At 28.8% G+C, this 18,666-nt stretch overlaps 3 protein-coding genes across 6 annotated transcripts; 2 read left to right on the top strand and 1 right to left on the bottom strand.

Annotated features, from left to right (window-relative positions):
• Nucleotides 1-1,018: 1,018 nt before the first annotated feature.
• On the top strand, nt 1,019-3,136 carry LOC126833390 (60S ribosomal protein L26). Of its 2 annotated transcripts, none has more exons than XM_050564691.1 (4): nt 1,019-1,160; nt 1,337-1,513; nt 2,750-2,890; nt 2,951-3,136. In XM_050564691.1, the coding sequence occupies exons 2-4, from the start codon at nt 1,346-1,348 to the stop codon at nt 3,095-3,097; spliced, it is 456 nt and encodes a 151-aa protein (XP_050420648.1). In that variant the 5' UTR covers nt 1,019-1,160; nt 1,337-1,345; the 3' UTR covers nt 3,098-3,136. The 2 variants fall into 2 exon arrangements, with proteins under 2 accessions (XP_050420648.1, XP_050420649.1); XM_050564692.1 differs by having other exon boundaries at nt 1,087-1,208.
• A 4,268-nt stretch (nt 3,137-7,404) lies between these two features.
• Nucleotides 7,405-10,502, top strand: LOC126833383 (putative GTP-binding protein 6). The gene is made up of 2 exons (XM_050564681.1): nt 7,405-7,714; nt 7,819-10,502. Exon 2 carries the CDS (start codon nt 7,957-7,959, stop codon nt 9,379-9,381), a length of 1,425 nt encoding a protein of 474 aa, XP_050420638.1. The 5' UTR covers nt 7,405-7,714; nt 7,819-7,956; the 3' UTR covers nt 9,382-10,502.
• Nucleotides 9,454-14,163, bottom strand: LOC126833385 (KH domain-containing, RNA-binding, signal transduction-associated protein 2-like). Of its 3 annotated transcripts, none has more exons than XR_007684944.1 (9): nt 13,931-14,163; nt 13,619-13,795; nt 13,083-13,201; nt 12,406-12,522; nt 11,899-12,329; nt 11,758-11,828; nt 11,503-11,652; nt 9,828-10,181; nt 9,454-9,667 (listed from the first exon to the last, which is right to left on the bottom strand). XR_007684944.1 is itself a non-coding variant. In XM_050564683.1 (8 exons), exons 2-7 carry the CDS (start codon nt 13,761-13,763, stop codon nt 11,507-11,509), a joined length of 1,029 nt encoding a protein of 342 aa, XP_050420640.1. In that variant the 5' UTR covers nt 13,764-13,795; nt 13,931-14,162; the 3' UTR covers nt 9,454-9,667; nt 11,503-11,506. The 3 variants fall into 3 exon arrangements, 1 of the variants encoding a protein (XP_050420640.1); XR_007684943.1 differs by having other exon boundaries at nt 9,828-10,221; XM_050564683.1 differs by lacking the exon at nt 9,828-10,181 and having other exon boundaries at nt 13,931-14,162.
• Between the last annotated feature and the right edge of the window lie 4,503 nt (nt 14,164-18,666).

Below are 18,666 nucleotides of genomic sequence, written 5' to 3' on the forward strand. Positions count from 1 at the left end.
TAGACATACATTTTGGTACACTTGGCGCCATTTATTAGGATTTTTAAAAATATTAAACAAACAAAAACAAACATCTTTACATGATAATATTATGATTGAAACACTTGTAATAAAAATAATATAGTGCTCCAAACAAATTTTTTTTATTCGATTGGTTAGGTAAGGCAATTTATTTCAATCTTTTATATAAAACATTACCTATAATAACGGACAATTATAGTTTGATAATAAAACGAAACTTTATTTCTTACTTCCTAGTACTTATTATTTTTAAAAAAATATTTAAATTAACAACACACCGAACCCCAAGTTTAATCATAATTTATAATAATTTTGATAAGATAAAGCTAAAATATTTTGCACTTCATTATTTTTCATACATATATAGTCTGAGTTGATGATTTGTAAATGAATGTACCTATTACATTATATTATACATTTATTAACGGGTGCCAAGTCTGCCTACTATCATTTTGGGTAGATAGGTGTCTGCTAAATGCTAATGTAACAAATAAAACCATTTGTTTTATGAACTAAATCATTTTCTTAAAATAACAAGTTATTCTGTTACCATAAACTAAATTTTTGGCTAGCTTGACAGCTCTGTAATAGAAATAATTTTAAATAGGAAATAATACTCCCGAATGTTTGCAAGTTAGCAATTATTACTGGTCACATTTAGCGTACAAATTTGCCAGAATTATTATAAACGGGATGAAATTTCTCATTTTTTTTTCTAAATGATTCATTAGTACTTGATAAAAAAAATTATATTTATGTTTATAAGTAGATGCTTAAATTACTATAAATTTCAATAATTGTGAAAATTCACAATATAATATTTTAATTTTGTATTTAAATGTTATTAAATCATGATCGGCAACAGTGAACCGCGGTAAATATGTATTAATATGACTAGCTCCCTAATGTATGTTCATTTTATAACCTCTTTGGATAATATTGTGGTAACAGATAACAAAGGATAACTGATAATTTGATTTTTGTATTAATGTTTACTGCCAGATACTAGGTTTGTCGTTTTGCCGTGTGGTAAGTGGTAGCCGCCGTGGTCTTCACTCCTGTTAACTGATTACATTTCAATATTTACTATTTCTATCGGCCAAACGTGATTCTTTCACATTACGCGTTTGGGAGTTTTGGTAAGTTTTTCATCTACTTCAATCCGTACACAATTACAATTGTTTTCGGTAAAAGCTTCTTATATGTATTTACTCACATGTATCATTCTAACATTTTATTTGTCAAGCTGAAAATATTAGCGTTTTGACGAGTATATTCGTGTTTAATGCAACTTTTGCTCCATTGATATTTTCAGGTATCCAATATGAAGTTCAATGTCTACAAATCGTCTTCGCGACGCAAGTCGCGCAAAGAACATTTTACTGCCCCCTCACACATAAGACGCCGAATCATGTCGGCGCCTTTATCTAAAGAGTTAAAAAGCAAATATAATGTTAAGGCAATGCCTGTTCGTAAAGACGACGAAGTCCAGGTTAGTAATCAACAGCATTCTCTATAGAATCGTCAGTTTCTGCTACTATCCCACTGTTCGGGATAGTATAATCTGTCGAGTTTATCTTGAGTTCGTTGAGCCTTGAAAACGTAATGGATGAGCTAGCTTAAAATTGCTGGACGATTTATACATTTTTTCGATTGTAGCGCTCCAGAAGTCTGGGATAATTTTCTTCCATTAATATGTATGTTTATAAATCCATATTGACCCACATCCACGTATTTTTAGAGTGCATTAAAAGCAAGAATAATTCGGTGTAAATAAAAATGTACATGTAGCAGAGTTTATTTGATGATTTCTCATAAAATGTATTCGTTAATGTTAATGTCTCTTTAATTTTTTTATGTAACTTGGCACTTATTTTATGATGAAGCAAAACCATTCTTTGATACGAATAACGAATGCAAACTTTCCTCGGTTACAGTTCTTGTAGCGGAATGAATGTTTTCATAAGTTTTATCTGTTAAATGACATTGTTAAGGCTCTGATATTTTTCTTATAGTAAAAATAGTTATATTTTTGATACAGTGAATCCTGTTTTTAGACGTACTGTGAATAAACCAGAACACTGTATTGGACAGAATTCACATCCCACTAAATTAGGATAGAAAATTACTTTATACAGAAATGTCTTTAGGTGTGTTCTATTCTGTCTTGGATAGGTTTCACTATAAATTTCTAATATAATTTTAAGTAATAAATGATAAAACCTCTTACAAATAGGTTGAAAGTTATATAATTTAGGACTATAATATTTTTAATAATTTTACATGATGAAACTAAACCATTCTTTGAAATAGACGAATAACAATTATAAACGTTCCTCTGTTGCAGTTCTTGTAGCAGAAAGCACGTTTACATGCGTTTTATCTATTAAATGATATCACAAAGGCTCTGATTAATTCATATAATGTATGTGGTTTTTGTTAAAATTACATAATACTGTGTTTCATGAAAACTTTAAAAAAATTATTATAATACATTATTACTTAGCTATTAAAATTTTTCTTTTTTATAAGTTTTATGATGAAGCAAAACCATTCTTTGAGATAGACGAATAACAATCATTTACATTACTCGGTTACAGTTCTTGTAACCGAATTAATGTTTTTGTGAGTTTTATCTGTTTAATGATATTGTAAAGGCTCTGATTAAATTTCATTAATTAATTTTTTTAATATTTTACATATTATTAATTTATTTGTGTAACTCTAGGTTGTACGAGGACATTTTAGAGGACAACAAGTGGGTAAAATAGTTCAAGTTTATCGTAAAAAATATGTTATCTACATTGAAAGAATTCAACGTGAAAAAGCTAACGGTGCAACTGTGTACGTTGGAATCCACCCTTCTAAGGTATATAGTTTTAACTTCAAAAACAAAGAATTGGTATTGATTATGAATTTTTTTTTTTAGTGTGTAATAGTAAAACTGAAGTTGGACAAAGATCGTAAGAAAATTCTTGACAGAAGAGGCAAAGGCCGAGCACAGGCTTTGGCTCTTAAAGGCAAAGGAAAGTATACCGAAGATTCGGCTGCAGCCACAGTGGAGACATCTTCTTAATAGTTATGACTTTTACAATAAAACATTCAAAAAAATATACATATGTTTGTTTTCAAATTAAAACCACCTTTACAAAACACATGATCTATGTAGTCTGAGTATGTTTAGGAGCATTATTAAGTTACTTTTTGATGCAAATGGTTTAGATGTCATTCGCTTAATAAAGCAAAATCATTTATTAGATGGCAATACTGCAATTATAGTTAAATAACAAATTATTTCGAGGTCGGTGGTGTATTTAGGGTAGAGGCTGAGGGGCCAGCAGCTCTTCCCAAGGTTAGATTAGGAAATAAAAATAATTACAGTGCAGGGTATGTCGCTTTTTTTAATTTTGATAAATTAAAGGTTAGTACTGAAATAAAATCCTGTCCACTCCGCTGTCTCGAGTAGTTATATATTTCATTTGGTACTAGTTTGTGGCACTAACTATACATATTGGAACAATAATATTATTTAACAATGTTTCAATTTTATTGCAAATTCAGTACAAGGCAGTAGCAATGGTATTGTTGACCGTTTACAAAGCTTTTGCTGGTTATATTAGGTTAAAATTATATTTAATCAATGATCAATCAGATATTTAACCACAACATTAAATTTAATCTATGTCTTTCGTGATAAAATAAATGAAGAGGTAAGTCAGCAACTCAATTTTTACAAAATGGTTGCCGGTTTTCTCCTCTGAAATACATGGCCGCCCGAGGAAATCGGGGGAGCACGACACGGAGCCACTCGACAAACAGCCACCCGAAGAGATACCAACATGTACAATATTTATGTAAAATGTACGATTATTATTTGTGTATGTTGTGCGGCCGACACCACATATTATAACGGAGTAATAGCAAAAAATGTAATTTCCAAATTGTATATCAATAAAAATAAAAACAGTAACTTTGTAGAAAATATTATATTTTTATTAAAACCCCTATTGTATAGTAGACATTGTTACTATGTTCATTGTAAACATTTCAATTTACTCAACAGGATTTATTGTTAACTCATGCTATTAATAATAATTATTGTTTCTAAATACTTTTACTCTATTATTATAAATAATTATACATTTTTATATTATTGATACTTATTTATTAATATAATACATAGATAAAAAAATTATGTATATTGCAACGATATTAATTGAATAATATTTTAACTTGCTTTCATGTATTCCAATTAAATTACAAATATATTTTAAATATAAAACAAATGAAGTTATTGAACATTGTTTAATTTGTGTGCATTTTCATGAGTATCGGAATGAACTATCCATGTATATATTATATATACAACTAAAAAGTATTTGATAAAGGTTTTTACTTTTTATTGACTTAGATCTAGTTATTAAAAACTCAGAAGCAGAGGGTTAGAACTAGATAAATACCGATATAAAAATCCCAAAAAAGTACATTTTTAGCTAATTGGCAAATGTGTATATTTTCCACCCATTTGGCTTATGCTATAGGCCATCTATATAAATTGGATTTTTTTATCTGATTAATTATTTCTATTTTTATTATATATATATATATATATATATATATAAATGAATGTATGTATGTGTGTGTGTCCCTCACAATTTTCATCAGAGTTTGTAGAAAAACAGCATTATATATTTATTTTGTGTTAATATATGTAGAATCATAAAATATAAATGAATAACCAAATTATAAAAAATGATTAACATGTATTGCTTTATAATAGCCCGTAATACTTTATAATATTAGCGGGGCGCGATAAAACATTAATATTTACTACTAAGTCATCCTCAAGTCTCAACAATGTGCATCGGGCGAGCCAAAAATTGTTCATTGTTCGCTATAGCAAAATCCCAAACAAGTCAAATATTAGCGTGATGAAATTATGATGCAAAAAAAAAAGGACCACGACGGGCGGGAGGCAGGTAGACGAGGAATCCGATGATAATTGAGCGGCGATCGACGGACGAAGTACCCAGCGGGCGCGGGTAGACGTGCAGTGCCGGGCGCGCACGTATGTCGATTTCGGCGAACTTTAAAAGTCTGTAACTTCCAAACTAAGTGCGAGCGGCGCAAATTTTTTACATATTCGTAATCAACATTAAAAGTACTGTCGATTTAAAAAAATAATCGAAAAAAAGGGTGCCCGGTAAAGTATATTTATACCATAATTATTTGTAATGTTCTAACTATATTTTGTTATTTTTCCAACTATGTTCAAAATTTAAAAACTATAAGCCAAGTGGAAATAATTTAGTAAACATTTTTTATTAACTTGATTATATTAATTTAGTATTTTTCTTTAATAATGTACAATTGTTTCTAACTTTAATATTAAAATAACTTGTATGAAATCCGTTGTGTTCATAATATGTACACTATTAGTTTTTATTCAACAAATGATTAATATAATATGTTTATTACTGCTGATAATAACTTTTAAAAATAAACATGTACATAATCATTTTAGAAAATACATTTTTGTCAAGGCTGTTAGAATACTTAAGCCAAACAATTTTTTTTTTATTAAATCGCGGTCAATAATAAAATAAATTTTAATAATTATAACATTAAAAATAGATAAAAACAGTAAAATCATCAATTTTTTTAGTAAAAACTATTTCCTTGCAGTCTTTTGTTAAGTACCGGCCACCGCCAACGTGTTGAACCATTATATTTTTTTTTTGATAGCTCGAATCTCATAATTATTTAACATCAGTGATGGATGGCCGCAGTTGGTAACCAACCGTTAGTTTGTATAAACTTGACCATAGTAAACTTAGTAATATTAACGTTTCGTTAATAACTTTTTAACCGTATGAGACCCACTTCACGTTAATTATAATATCACACACTAAGTATCAATCATTTTGTGAAACCCTTGTGTACTCTATGCACATGTATAAAAACATCTAGATAATGCAATCGACAACGCCAATACACATGTCACTTAAATTTAAGTTATAGCTAACTTTTAACTTGTATATTATAATAGTGTGAAATAAGGAAATCTGTGTTTATAAATATAAATTTAATATAGATTGTATTATAAACTATTAACTATTAACTCCAGCCTTCCCCTTGTATCTGACCTTGTTTACACATAAACTGGAGTGATCTATTTTATATATTAGCTGGACATTAGTGATAAGTCTGGTGAGTGATCATATCTAGATCCAAAAGAACCATACCGGTTATTTTAGACCCCAAAAAACTACTGCCGGCTTAATAATATATAAACATTTTATTCAGCATCGGCAAGGCGCCAGTCTACCATAGGTTGTCCCTGTTTGAATTTACTATTGTGTAGCTAAGTATAAACAAATACTAACAATTAAGCATTGGTAGTATATATGGAAAAAAAATGTCAACCACAAAATAAAAAATAGCTGTATATTTCAATAACAAATGGAACTTATCACAGATGTTATAAAAATAGCGTAGACAGTAGACACAACGCGGTCACACGGCGCGCGTAACAGTGTTTTTGTATACTATTATAATTTATAACTTATAAGGTTCTGTTCAAACAATAAGTGTCAGCTAAAATACGTTCGATGACATTATTTTCGACTTAAATATTTTTCGGCTAATATATTTTCGGTTAATATATGTTTTGGTTCTAAATTTTTTTCGGAATTATTATTTTCGGCATATATATAACATGATAACTAATACACAGATATGATAATATATAATACAAAATTAAATAGTATTTAACTATAATTTATTATTGTGTTATTGCCTATTGGAAGTTGTAAAGTATTTAAGTAAATGTGTTTAATTTTATTGTCGGGTATCGAATAGTTTCGTATGAGGTATTCACGATGTATTGTTTTAAATAGATAGGTATAATACATCGGTATTAAATAATTTAAAAAAAAAGTATAATTTCATTGAAATTTGATCAATGAACATTCTGCTTTACTTATTATAAAACGTGTAAGTATGTTTTGAAAAACATTTTTTTTTACAAACTCAAGAGACAATTTATTGTTGGTAAATTATCACTATAATATAATATTGTAAATATTGTTTCATATACTTTCAGTTTTTTTTTTATATAAATTTCAATAATAGAAACTGATTTGATTATAACTTAAATAAAAAAACTCAAAACAGGAGACAGGTCACACAGTGAATTAAAAATAGTTCAAGCCTTATTGCATTAGTTATGAAATGTACAAGTTTTCCCCTTTAAATAAACAATACTAGCCGCACAACATACACGAATAATAATCGTGCATTTTTTATAAATATTGTATATGTTGGTACCCCTTCGAGTGGCTGCTTGTCGAGTGGCTCGGTGTCGATTTTCGGTGGTTGTTTGTCGAGTGGCTCCGTGTCGAGTGGCTCTTTGAGGTGTAACCGAAATCGGCGGCCATGCGCCAGATTGCTGACAATTCTGTTTATTATCCTTCATCGAATCGTCATTTGGTTGGTCGTATGACGTATCTCTTATCTATCTATAATTTTTTTTTAGTACGTTAATGTTGTTTTGCAATATGCAAGTTTGTTAGTTAAGTTTTAACATACGATATCGGCTATAAAGATTACTGTAAGCAAACTCGTTCACGTAGCTACTAGCTATGAGTAAGAATAACAAAGTCAAAGAAGTGCCGAATGAACAAAACCTTAAGTATGACCAAATCAAACCGAATTATTCGTATTTAGATTGTATAATTAGATCGTACGGAACGGGTTTAGGGGCTTTGACGTTAACGTTTTTCGTCTTTCACATAGGACAGAAAATTGTTAGCAAACGATTTCCTATAGTGCACAAGACTCACATTGCTGTGTCCATTTTAGCAGCAGCTACAGTATCGTATTGGACCGCCAAGGAAAAATTGCAAACCTGCTCAAATCTCACATAAATATCACATGGGTATAATGATCAGATATTTTAGACAGATTTACAAAACATTTAATTATAGATTTCAACGGTGTTATTTCACCTACAATGACGAAGACGTAAACATTCAAGAGTTTATTAGCAGAGAATTGAAATTAGAAAAAACAGGCCACCAAGTCCTTGTTATTCAGCCTTACATTAAATGGGGTGTCAAAAAAGATCGAGCAACAACACCAGAGATTAAACTGGCAGAAAGTGAGTCTCTGATAAATACGTTAAGGGATTGGAAAGTTAGGGACAGTATGAAAATAGGTGTTACTGCTTATCGTAGACAAACATTTCTTGGTCCAGGCAGTATTGATAATATTGCGATGAAAATCAAACAAGACCAAAGGATAACGGCGGTTTTTATTAGTACTAATGTACTAAAACCGATACAACATCAACAGTTAGAACATTTTTTTAAAGTCCCAGTTTACGATAGATATTTAATTGTTATTCAAATCTTTCGAGAACACGCTTTCACTAAAGAAGCCAAGCTACAAGTCGCTTTAGCCGAAGTGCCATATATGTGGTCTAGAATACGGGGTCTTCAAGAAAACTACGCTGATAGATTAGGTACGGAGGCCGGACAAATAGCCTTGAGCAGTAATATGGTAATCGATGACAAAAAAGATTTACTTAAAGAATATGAAAAAAAACTTAAAAAGTCAGTGAATAAGTTAAGAAGTCACAGAGAACATTTAAGAAATAGTAGGAAAAATAAAAACCTACCTATAGTTGCAGTAGTAGGATATACAAATACTGGTAAAACATCTTTGGTGAAGGCTCTGTCGGGTGATTCCGATATGTCACCCAAGGATTGCCTGTTTGCCACACTCGATGTCACTGTACACGGCGGATTATTACCTTCAAATTTAAAGGCTCTATATATTGACACCATAGGATTTATATCAGATATTCCTACTGGGCTAATGGAACCATTTGTAGCTACTTTAGAAGATGCCATGTTTGCTGATGTCATTGTACATGTAAGAGATGTTTCTCATCCAAATGTTGATGTTCAAAAAGAACATGTTGAAAATACACTAAAAAATTTAAATATTAACATGGATTTATTAAATAGTATCATTAGTGTTGCCAATAAAATTGATTGTGTAGAAAATTTGCAAAAAGACGAAGATTCTATTTATGTGTCTTGTACGAAAGAAATTGGTCTTGAAGAGCTCAAAGCCGAAATAGAAAAAAAAATTATACAAGTCACAGGAAGACAAATTTTAAAAATTCGGGTACGTACTGGCCAAAAAGAATACGAATGGTTAAGATCAAATACGGCTGTTTTAGAAATAGAAAACGATGGTGATTTTTCTATTGTAAAAGTGATAGCTACCAAATCTGATATAGATGTATTTAAACATCTATTTATTTATAAAACTAAAAGTAAATCTTTATAAATATTTTCTAATTTAGTTACTTGTGTTCTAATAAGTTATTTGCATTATAACAAATATAAATTACAATTATAATTTCTAAATAAGTTTTTATTTATTTACAAAAATTAAAACAATACAAAGTAAAAAAAAACAGTTTAATAACTGTTAAAATGTCAGTCTTGATTTAGTATATTAGTTCATTACTAGTGAAATTGTGAGATCAAATAAATTGTATACAAACATTTTCACAACATAGATCATTGTATGTTCTTATAGAAGTCAACTGTTGTATCACATTGGAACAATCCTGAAACAAAATCACTTAAAATTATAATCCTTACAAAAAGTTGTAATAGTATAAAATGTTTCAAATTTAATTAGAAGAGAGCTTTTTATTTAGAACAAATAACAAAAAAAGACAGTATTTCATTGAAAACAAATTAATTTTTTACAATTTAAATGTGTACCTGATTTTATTTTTTTTATTCTTTCAAATGTGTGCCCTCCACAAAATCATTACAGATGCGAAAGATAACGCACATTTTTTTTTTTTAATGGTTTGTTCATGAAATACATTTTTGAGTAAACAATGTTATAGTTTTTTAACAACTTACCACAAATAAGTTATTTAACGTTTGTAACTAAAATAAATAGTATTTATCACTTTCAAATATTGAATTTTACATTAAACCTCACTATTTGGTTTTTAGTTAAATTAAATATTAGTCTTGAATAAGTTCCAAAACTAAAATCGATGATCTCGACACAATATTTAAAACACATTTAAATACTCTTCTCTTCTTATATATTGATTTTCAAAGCTGGAAATTATTTTAGGTAATTAATTTCACGATTATACGCCTAAAACGATAAAATAATGATCAGTTTAAAGTCAACACATTTAGCATAATGTTTTATCTATGATTTTTTTAATGGCAAGGAAAGAAATTAAAGAGTTAAGGATTTACACTGGACCTGTATTATAATACTAATTTGCATGTATATTTTATACAAATAATAATTTAAGCAAATCACGTTTATGTTAATATCACTATATATTTCTATGAATTATCGAGTATTTTGTGTAACTTTATTACAAAATTATCATTTTACATCTATCTATTCATAATTTTAAAAGCCAATAATTGTTTTACGTTATAAAATATACTATTTACAATTTACAATAGCATAATATTTTTATAATAATTTATATTATTGATGAATATAACAAAATCAAAACTGAGTAAAATTTTTTTTATTTAATGATTACTGTTATTATATCAAATTAAAAAATTTGATCAATATCATATTTGGTTGTTATGAAAAGTGACCGCCTTACATTAGTAACAGTACATTTTAAATATGTTGTTCCATCGACACAATCGTTTTAGTTGAATGTATATATATATAATATATAGAACAAATAATTGTTTTTAAAGTATTATTTATTTATTATATTGGGCAAAATACATTTAAATATACAAAAAAAAAAGCATTTTAGGTATATCCATAATATTTATAATTTACATACAAATTAATTATCTAGTTTTTTTTATGTTTATATATAATTATGCAATTATAATATTTGCAAATTAGGGTACAAAAAACGAGTCTAGCAAAATGTAGTATAAATGGTTTTATGCCATATTATTAAAAATGCTTTATTTACTAAATATCTAGATCATGAATTAAATATACATAATATTAAAAATGTGTTCTTAAGAAACGAATGAAAAAAAAAATAATAAAAATAAGTAGCCCAACAATATTTGGTAATTTAATAATAATCCAATCAAGACTTTGTGCAGACACTTTATTTTTACATTTTTGTTACATATGAAAATAACTTTTATTCCTTACATAATGTTTTTTTTAACTATAATTTTAAAATGTCATTTTTATAGGTATATATTATATAAATAGAAAAAAAATTGGTATTATACATCCCATGTAATGAACAATTAATGTTGTATGGACATACAATAAGAGTAAACTATTAATAAAGATGTCATAATTTTATTTCATTAAATGAAAATATTACTTTATTATTGTTAAGAAATGTCAAGTTATTTAAAAAAAAAAAAAGTATTCTACCAATAATAGTATTTATGTTCTTACATTAGATATAGACCTGACAAATACCTGATTATTTCTGTCTGGAATAAGGAGCATTGCGACCGCCATATCGTCCCCCTTGGTTTCCCGCCTGTTTGGACGGTCCACTACCGCCGCCACCACCACCTCCTGTGCTGTAGTTTTTCCATCCACGACCTCCCGACGATGGATTAACATCTAGTAAAATATTATATACATTTGTATTCATAAATCATAATAAGTATATAATAGTACAAAAAAAAATGCAAAACATAATTATTCTATATTAAGTTAATAACCTACCTTGGGCAAATGAATTTCCTGAATAATATTCGTCATTGCCACCCCCATTATAAGTCGCAACACCGCCATAACTAATAAAACAAAAAAATGAAATAGTAAGAAACACAATAACATTAATCAGATAATAATATATGAACATACCCAGAATCATAGTGGGAATAAGACGCCGAATCTCCATAACCACCATTTCCAGGGTAAGCGTTGGTTCCTTCCATAGCTGAACGAGCTCGATCTAAAATACTTAGTACTTTGGCTTTTCCTGGAACTGGTGCTCTGGGCATTCTTACTGCCTGAGGGGGCATAGCGCGAATGACTGGTGGGGGAGGTGGAGCGTGGATTATTGGTCCAGGATGGCGGACAGGAGGAGCGCCTCCAAATTGTTGCATTTCACGTGCTTGTTCTTGTGCTATTTGATCATTGTGGTCAGGTATCAAAAATTTTCGAAGTTCAGCAAGAGCATATGCAAGTCGTGCATATGCTTCAGCTGGCGGTGCATAAGCAGTCACTTGAACATGAAGCTCATCAGCTAAGTGAGAAAATTTTGGATTTAATGAACTCCTCATTTCATCTTCCTAAAAATTTGATGAAAATAAAAATAAAATTTGTAAAATAAAAATACAATTGTACAACAAGTACTAGTAAGGTAACCTTTTCTTTATTGCGCATTGATCCTTTCCCTAATATTGCCATTTTAGTCATTGTATCTTCTTGTAAACGTTTTAATGAATTTCCTTTTGGTCCTAATAATTTTCCGACAAAGTTAAACTGAAAATATAAATAATTATGTTTAATTACACTTTATAAGGTTTTGAACCAAAATATTTGTTTTCAGATTTGGAGTTTTTTTGGTTTTATTGCTGTTGACATTTATTACTATTTTATTATTGTTCAATAAGGGTGTTAACTGTCTTTTGTCTTCCTAAGCCATTATAATTATGATTGACAAACTAATGTTTAATTAATTAATAAATAATAGAGAAATAAAAAAACAAACTTGTTATTGATTAAATTAGTATACATTTATAATTAATATGATTTATTTATTTCCTCTAATAATCTATAAAAGTATAAAAAAAACTCTTTGATTCCTACAAAATTAAATTAATATGAAAAATGATTAAAACCAGTATATTTTAAGGATTACGAGGTTTTATTTATTTTTCTAAAGCCCTCTTAATTATGAACCACTAAATTATGTTAAAAGAATCCCTTAATACTTAATGATTCGTTTAAGTACACTCAATAAATGTCTAAGTAACCCATCATAAATAAAATAAATGTATTAATAATGTGACACATAAATATGTATATTAATATATTTTTACCCTGGGAAATTCTTTAGCTGGAACCATAATTTTAGCTGTAAGCCGAATTGGTTTGTCACTGTTTATATCTAAGTAGGCAGCTTCAGGTTTTGCATTGGTTGTCTGCGCTCTGGAAATTTCTACAAACATAAACATTAAAAACACTTTTTAGAATTTGAGGTCAGTAATATTTATACTGCATCAGTATAATTATTAATAACATTTATAATTGAACTCGTATGATATAATGTTAATTTCAGATAGGGAAACAATAATAATTTGTACAATGTCATTAACCGGTCTACATCATTATTATAGTTATTAATATGTTCAACAGTCATGTTATTGAAAAATGAATACATCAAATAGGCTGTTTAATGATTTCTTTAATTATCGTTAACTACTTTTTAATATCAAGAAATTAATTAAGGTAAATGTCTGTTGGTTGGAAAAAAGAAAAATAGCTTGTAAAACGAAGGCCCATCTTATTTTGGTTACTAATGTCAATGTATTATCCAAACAGGATGTATCTACAAAATATGTAAACGATTACATACCGTTGTCTATGAGTTTCATTGCATTTGGATGAGACTCCACGTCCAAGGCATATTTTTCTTTGACTAGGGCCGATACATATTCATTAGGTTTTGGTTCTGAAGTCAGGTCTCCGTTTGCACTATCATTCATATCGTTTGAAGACATTGTTTACGATATCCAGTAAATAATATATTAAACTAAAAGCAGTACTTCGTATTAATATTAGTTTAAACGTTAAATCCTTAGAAAACAAGTGTGTGAAGTACATAATAGCGTTTGATAATACCAAACGCCAACAACATTAACCAATAACAAAAGCTTGTTATACATACTTGTATCTGTTAACGGTGTAAAAAAAACAGCGTCAAGAAGAAATATTGATCGAAACTCAAAAAATGTAGGTGTTTTCAACGCGAAGATCGGTTTTCAATGACCAATAATCCGGTAAGTCGGCATTTGGCACACCGCTCAATAATCGTATTCGAGATTACAATTTACAAGACACAGTTGAATACTTGGGGGGGTTTGGTGAACTCAAAAGCGCGTGGAAAATGGCCGTCAAGGTACGCTTAGCTCGAGTAATTTTCGATGACGCTCAACAAACGCAACGATTGACAACGTTGCGGCTCGCTTCAAATCAATGGCCGACTGTGATTTGAAACGAGGTATTAACTATTAAACTAACAGTAAACAGAAATACCAATAGATAACGCTGTATGTACTGCCTGTGGGTCACGATGTAGAGAAGATAAGGTGACACCACTCCAACCAAATCAGTGGGTCAAGAAATTACGGCATTTTGGTAGTACAATTTTGTCACGTAGATAGCGCCACCATTTGCCCGGAGGCCGACTTTTACATGGAGCTAATAGGGTTTTTTACATATTATTATACGTTACTGTCATTTTTATTACTAAATAAAAATATATTACATGTAATTTTATTTGATTACAGGACTATAGATTATATATTATTTTAAAAACCACAATATTCGTATATGTAGTCTAATTAAATGTACTATTTATTCTAATTCCTATTCCACAAAATACGTTTATAGTCGAACGATGACTATCCTTTTATAACAATATATGAAATTATTCTATACGATATATAATATAATAACACGTATTATGTAAAAAAAAAATTTTTCTCAACCCCTCCCTCCCCCTTCCTATATCGAATTTTAGGCACCAGAGAAGTTTTTTCAAATTGAGTTTATAGTTGTTGAAGGTCTAAAGAATAATTTGTTATAAAGAATAACGAAATTTCTGGACTTATAGTTCCGAAGATATTTTAATTCTTACTTAGGTAGCCGCAATTCCCCTTAACACTTAATAATTAAAATATAATTATTAAATTATTATTTATTTACTTCAAGTTCTAAATTACTTCAGAGAGTAACATTGTAACAGTTATATAATAAATACCTATAATATATTACTTAAAACACAATTTTTTTTGGCTCTGGGGGGTTTAAACCCGAACCCTTCCCCTGTAATACACCACTGTACATAACAATACATTCTTTCCGATTATTTTAATTTACCCCCGAAAAATAAGCATCGCTTGTGTAAGGTGGATATTAATTATTTCAATAAACACCAATTAAGTGTCTTCGAAAGCCCGACTACCGTGTAATTCAAGCCCAACCATACGTGCAATGCCTAGGGACGAAGTAGCGACATATTCTCTGCATTGTGTTCCTAGAGATGATATTTGCATCACAAATAATTGTTTATATTTTGTGTCTACATAATAAACCGCGGCATATATAATTATAAAATACTGTTGTTCTTATTCATTTTTACAAATAACATTCATTGACTAATGTAGATCTTTTAGATTTATAATTTATTGGCAATATTTGCTCTACTATAGTTTTATTCTATTACTCTGATCTAGAATTTAGAAATTATGACCATGTATACTAATGACTAATTATTATTGAAATACTACTTTATATTAGTAGAGTAGCTAAAATAATAAAATAAATAACTGTGCTGGACAAAGACTAGATCAGAATAAATTTAATTTAATTAATTATGAAAGCTATATTCTAGTGCTAATATTTACTTTAATGCCGTTAAAAAACACAGTTTTCGCAATTAAAAAGTTAAAAAAATAATTACTTATTACTAAATAAGACAATAAAAATAATAAAAACTCCAAATAAAGAATAATTAACATAAAAATAAAAAATAAAACGTTTATTGTCCATAAGCCGCATAGAAAATATCGGCCTTCGGGCGAATGGTGGCGCCACCTGTACAGCGAAGCTGAACTACCAAAATGCCTGAAGCATTCTACCCCAGATTTTTACTGATAAGAAGTTGAGTGGTGTCACCTTATCTTCTCTACATCGTGCTGTAGGTTTACCTATGTCTGCCTAACCATAAAATTGGACCAAATGTAATGTAATAATACGAGTATGTAATATTGATATTTGAAATTTGAATAGACATATAGACTTTGCACCGAGTGTTCGAGATAGATAAACAATTATTGTTTTATAAAGTATATAAAAAAGTCTATGGTGAATCAGAATAAACAAGGGAAGATAGCCAAATACAACCGATTTTTAGATCATTTAGATAGGTACTATTATAAAAAGTAATACACATAGAAAAGAATAATTTTAATTTACACCTTAGAATATTATAATAAAAGATATTGCTTAGTAACTAAAAAAAGTGGAGAACACACAAAGCATGCCAGCGAATGATGTGCTACCTCAACTATTGATATTTAACGTATATAAGAGGATTTATTAATTACTCAACGGCCGTCATTATAATTTGATTTTAATTATGTTGGTTTGCAGGTACAAACATAAATACAGTTTAAAGACGAAGGAAGAAAATTGTATTATTTTTACAAATAAGTTGGTATTCTAATCAATAATCTATGACAATATGATTTCTTTTGATTAGTATAAATTATTATAAACATAAATATGACACTGGAATTCATCTTAAAAATGTATAATTTTAAAAATTAACGTAAAATGTTTTTAACATTGTACGACCAAACATATATTTATTAATCATTTTTAGTTTTTACGCTTTTAAATATTTTTGAAATAGCCATTATGTTCGAATTTTTTTTTCTAATATGTAATTTCAAATGTTGACTCTTTTTTTTCTATTGACTATCCTAGTGTTACTACATGGTAACTTCAAATTATTATCACGTCGGTACGCAAGGACATAATGGGTAATGGGTTAATTCTTTTACTGAAAATTAGACTCGAGTTAAATCTAGACTTGGACTAAGTCATATATAGTATGATTTTCATAAAAAATCTGTATTAAACTTTTGTTTAGTAAGTAAACCCCCCAAAAAAAGGGAATAATTGAACTTTGAGCGTTGTAAATTTATAGGTTGCAAATACGGTTGAGTAATTCAACAGTTAACATGTATTTGAAAATATTTTCATCATATTGTTAACAAATTATTATAGAAAAACGATCAATCTGTCAATCAATCGTATTATCTCGTAGCGCTCAAAATATAATTTGTCATATGTTTTTTACCGATTTCAGTATTTTTACCATTTCAGATTCGCATCGAAACTTTTATTTGTAAGTGATTTTTATCACTTTCAGTTAGATATAATAATTCAAGGAGACTTAAGACCACCCCGTCCCCACTACGCCCCGACCCCCTATGCTGTTTTTTTGTTTATAAATATGAAATAACACATTAGAAAATGAAAAACTTCGAGTTAGAATTACAATTTTTGTTAAGTAGAAATTATGTAGTTAATTTTTTTTTTACATTCACATTTAATTTAAAACTCGATAATACTTAAATAATTCTTGACAATATCATACCTAATTGTGTATAACGAGTATTGTTCACACAATAAGCTAAGGTACTTCGTTATTTAAAAGGAACTCGACAGAAACGAAATACTAATGAGTTTAATTGAGAATCGAGTAAGACAATAAAATGTATGCAATATGCATTTAATATTCTGATTTCAGTAGATTCTCGCTTCATCACTGTCAGACGTGATGCAGGTATTTATGTAATTATGTCAACATTTAAAACATTTAGAGGGAAGCTGAAAACGGAAAAGCAAATGAAAATTAGTGCGCTGAGTACAAACAAAAAGATTCTCGATTCATTGTGCTAAACATTGTACGAGTTAATCAGATATTTCACAAAAAGCGACAACAGAATATCACGCTTATTAAACCTAATTAATAATCATGATAATATTATTAGGGTAAATATATATTAGTATATATTGGTCAAGTTAAATAATTATACATATTATTATATATTATGCAGTTATTTTGTCCTAGAGCAAAAGTTGTTATAATAATGTTGTTGTTTAAACACTACATGGTGGCACCACGAGGCATTATTTTTATAGTGCTTACTGCTTACTGCTCTTACTGCTTACTGTTATATAGCTCTTGGGGGGACATTTCTTCATAAGACCAGCAAACAATAGAACCGTTAAAAAAAATTTTCATAAAGCGCATTTGTCTTTCTTAACGATTTTTAAATAAAACTAACATTCATGATGTATGAGTATTACATCAAGCAATGTACTCACTACGCATCGTACGTACTTTAAATTGTTTGACCAAGTATAAACTTATACGTGCACTTTGTACAAGAAGTTGTTATTAAAAACACTAATTCAAAAGGTCATTCGCTACTGAAAACTAATGATTTGTACATTCTGATGCCAAACTTTTTTTTTCATTCATGCCAATTATAAATTTCTTATTGAATTAACACACTAAATCACCCTGTCCTAGAAAATCAATAACATAGTCATAAAAACTTTTTATTAAAAAAATTCATGATAATCTTATAAAAGAGTACGAACCATAAGTAATTTTTAAGCGGTAGTGATATACAATTAAATATATCATGAAATATCTCTTAAATAGCACTAATTAAAATAATGATTACAGGTGTTCTTTACCATATTAATAAATGACAAATACCTAACTATACTTACATTGATTAAGGCTATAATTGCTTTTACAAATAGCCAATTTTTCATCGTCATAAATTAAACTTATTTAAAATTTGTAAGTATGTTTAA

The sequence above is a fragment of the Adelges cooleyi genome, unplaced genomic scaffold, assembly GCF_023614345.1.
Source record: "Adelges cooleyi isolate 19-005CV unplaced genomic scaffold, UGA_ACOO_1.1 ACOO_flye_CR_arks_rails_tigmint_CR_PRNA_2, whole genome shotgun sequence".
NCBI lineage: Eukaryota > Metazoa > Arthropoda > Insecta > Hemiptera > Adelgidae > Adelges > Adelges cooleyi.

Excerpts from the sequence above, each read along its gene's own strand:
- LOC126833390 (XM_050564691.1), top strand. The coding sequence starts at position 1,346 with ATGAAGTTCAATGTCTACAAATCGTCTTCGCGACGCAAGTCGCGCAAA. Across the intron at positions 1,514-2,749 it reads GTAAAGACGACGAAGTCCAG|GTTGTACGAGGACATTTTAG; the intron begins GTTAGTAATCAA and ends GTGTAACTCTAG. Across the intron at positions 2,891-2,950 it reads TTGGAATCCACCCTTCTAAG|TGTGTAATAGTAAAACTGAA; the intron begins GTATATAGTTTT and ends TTTTTTTTTTAG.
- LOC126833385 (XM_050564683.1), bottom strand. The coding sequence starts at position 13,763 with ATGTCTTCAAACGATATGAATGATAGTGCAAACGGAGACCTGACTTCA. Across the intron at positions 11,829-11,898 it reads TATTCCCACTATGATTCTGG|TTATGGCGGTGTTGCGACTT; the intron begins GTATGTTCATAT and ends TTGTTTTATTAG. Across the intron at positions 11,653-11,757 it reads AGGAAATTCATTTGCCCAAG|ATGTTAATCCATCGTCGGGA; the intron begins GTAGGTTATTAA and ends ATATTTTACTAG.
- LOC126833383 (XM_050564681.1), top strand. The coding sequence starts at position 7,957 with ATGGGTATAATGATCAGATATTTTAGACAGATTTACAAAACATTTAAT.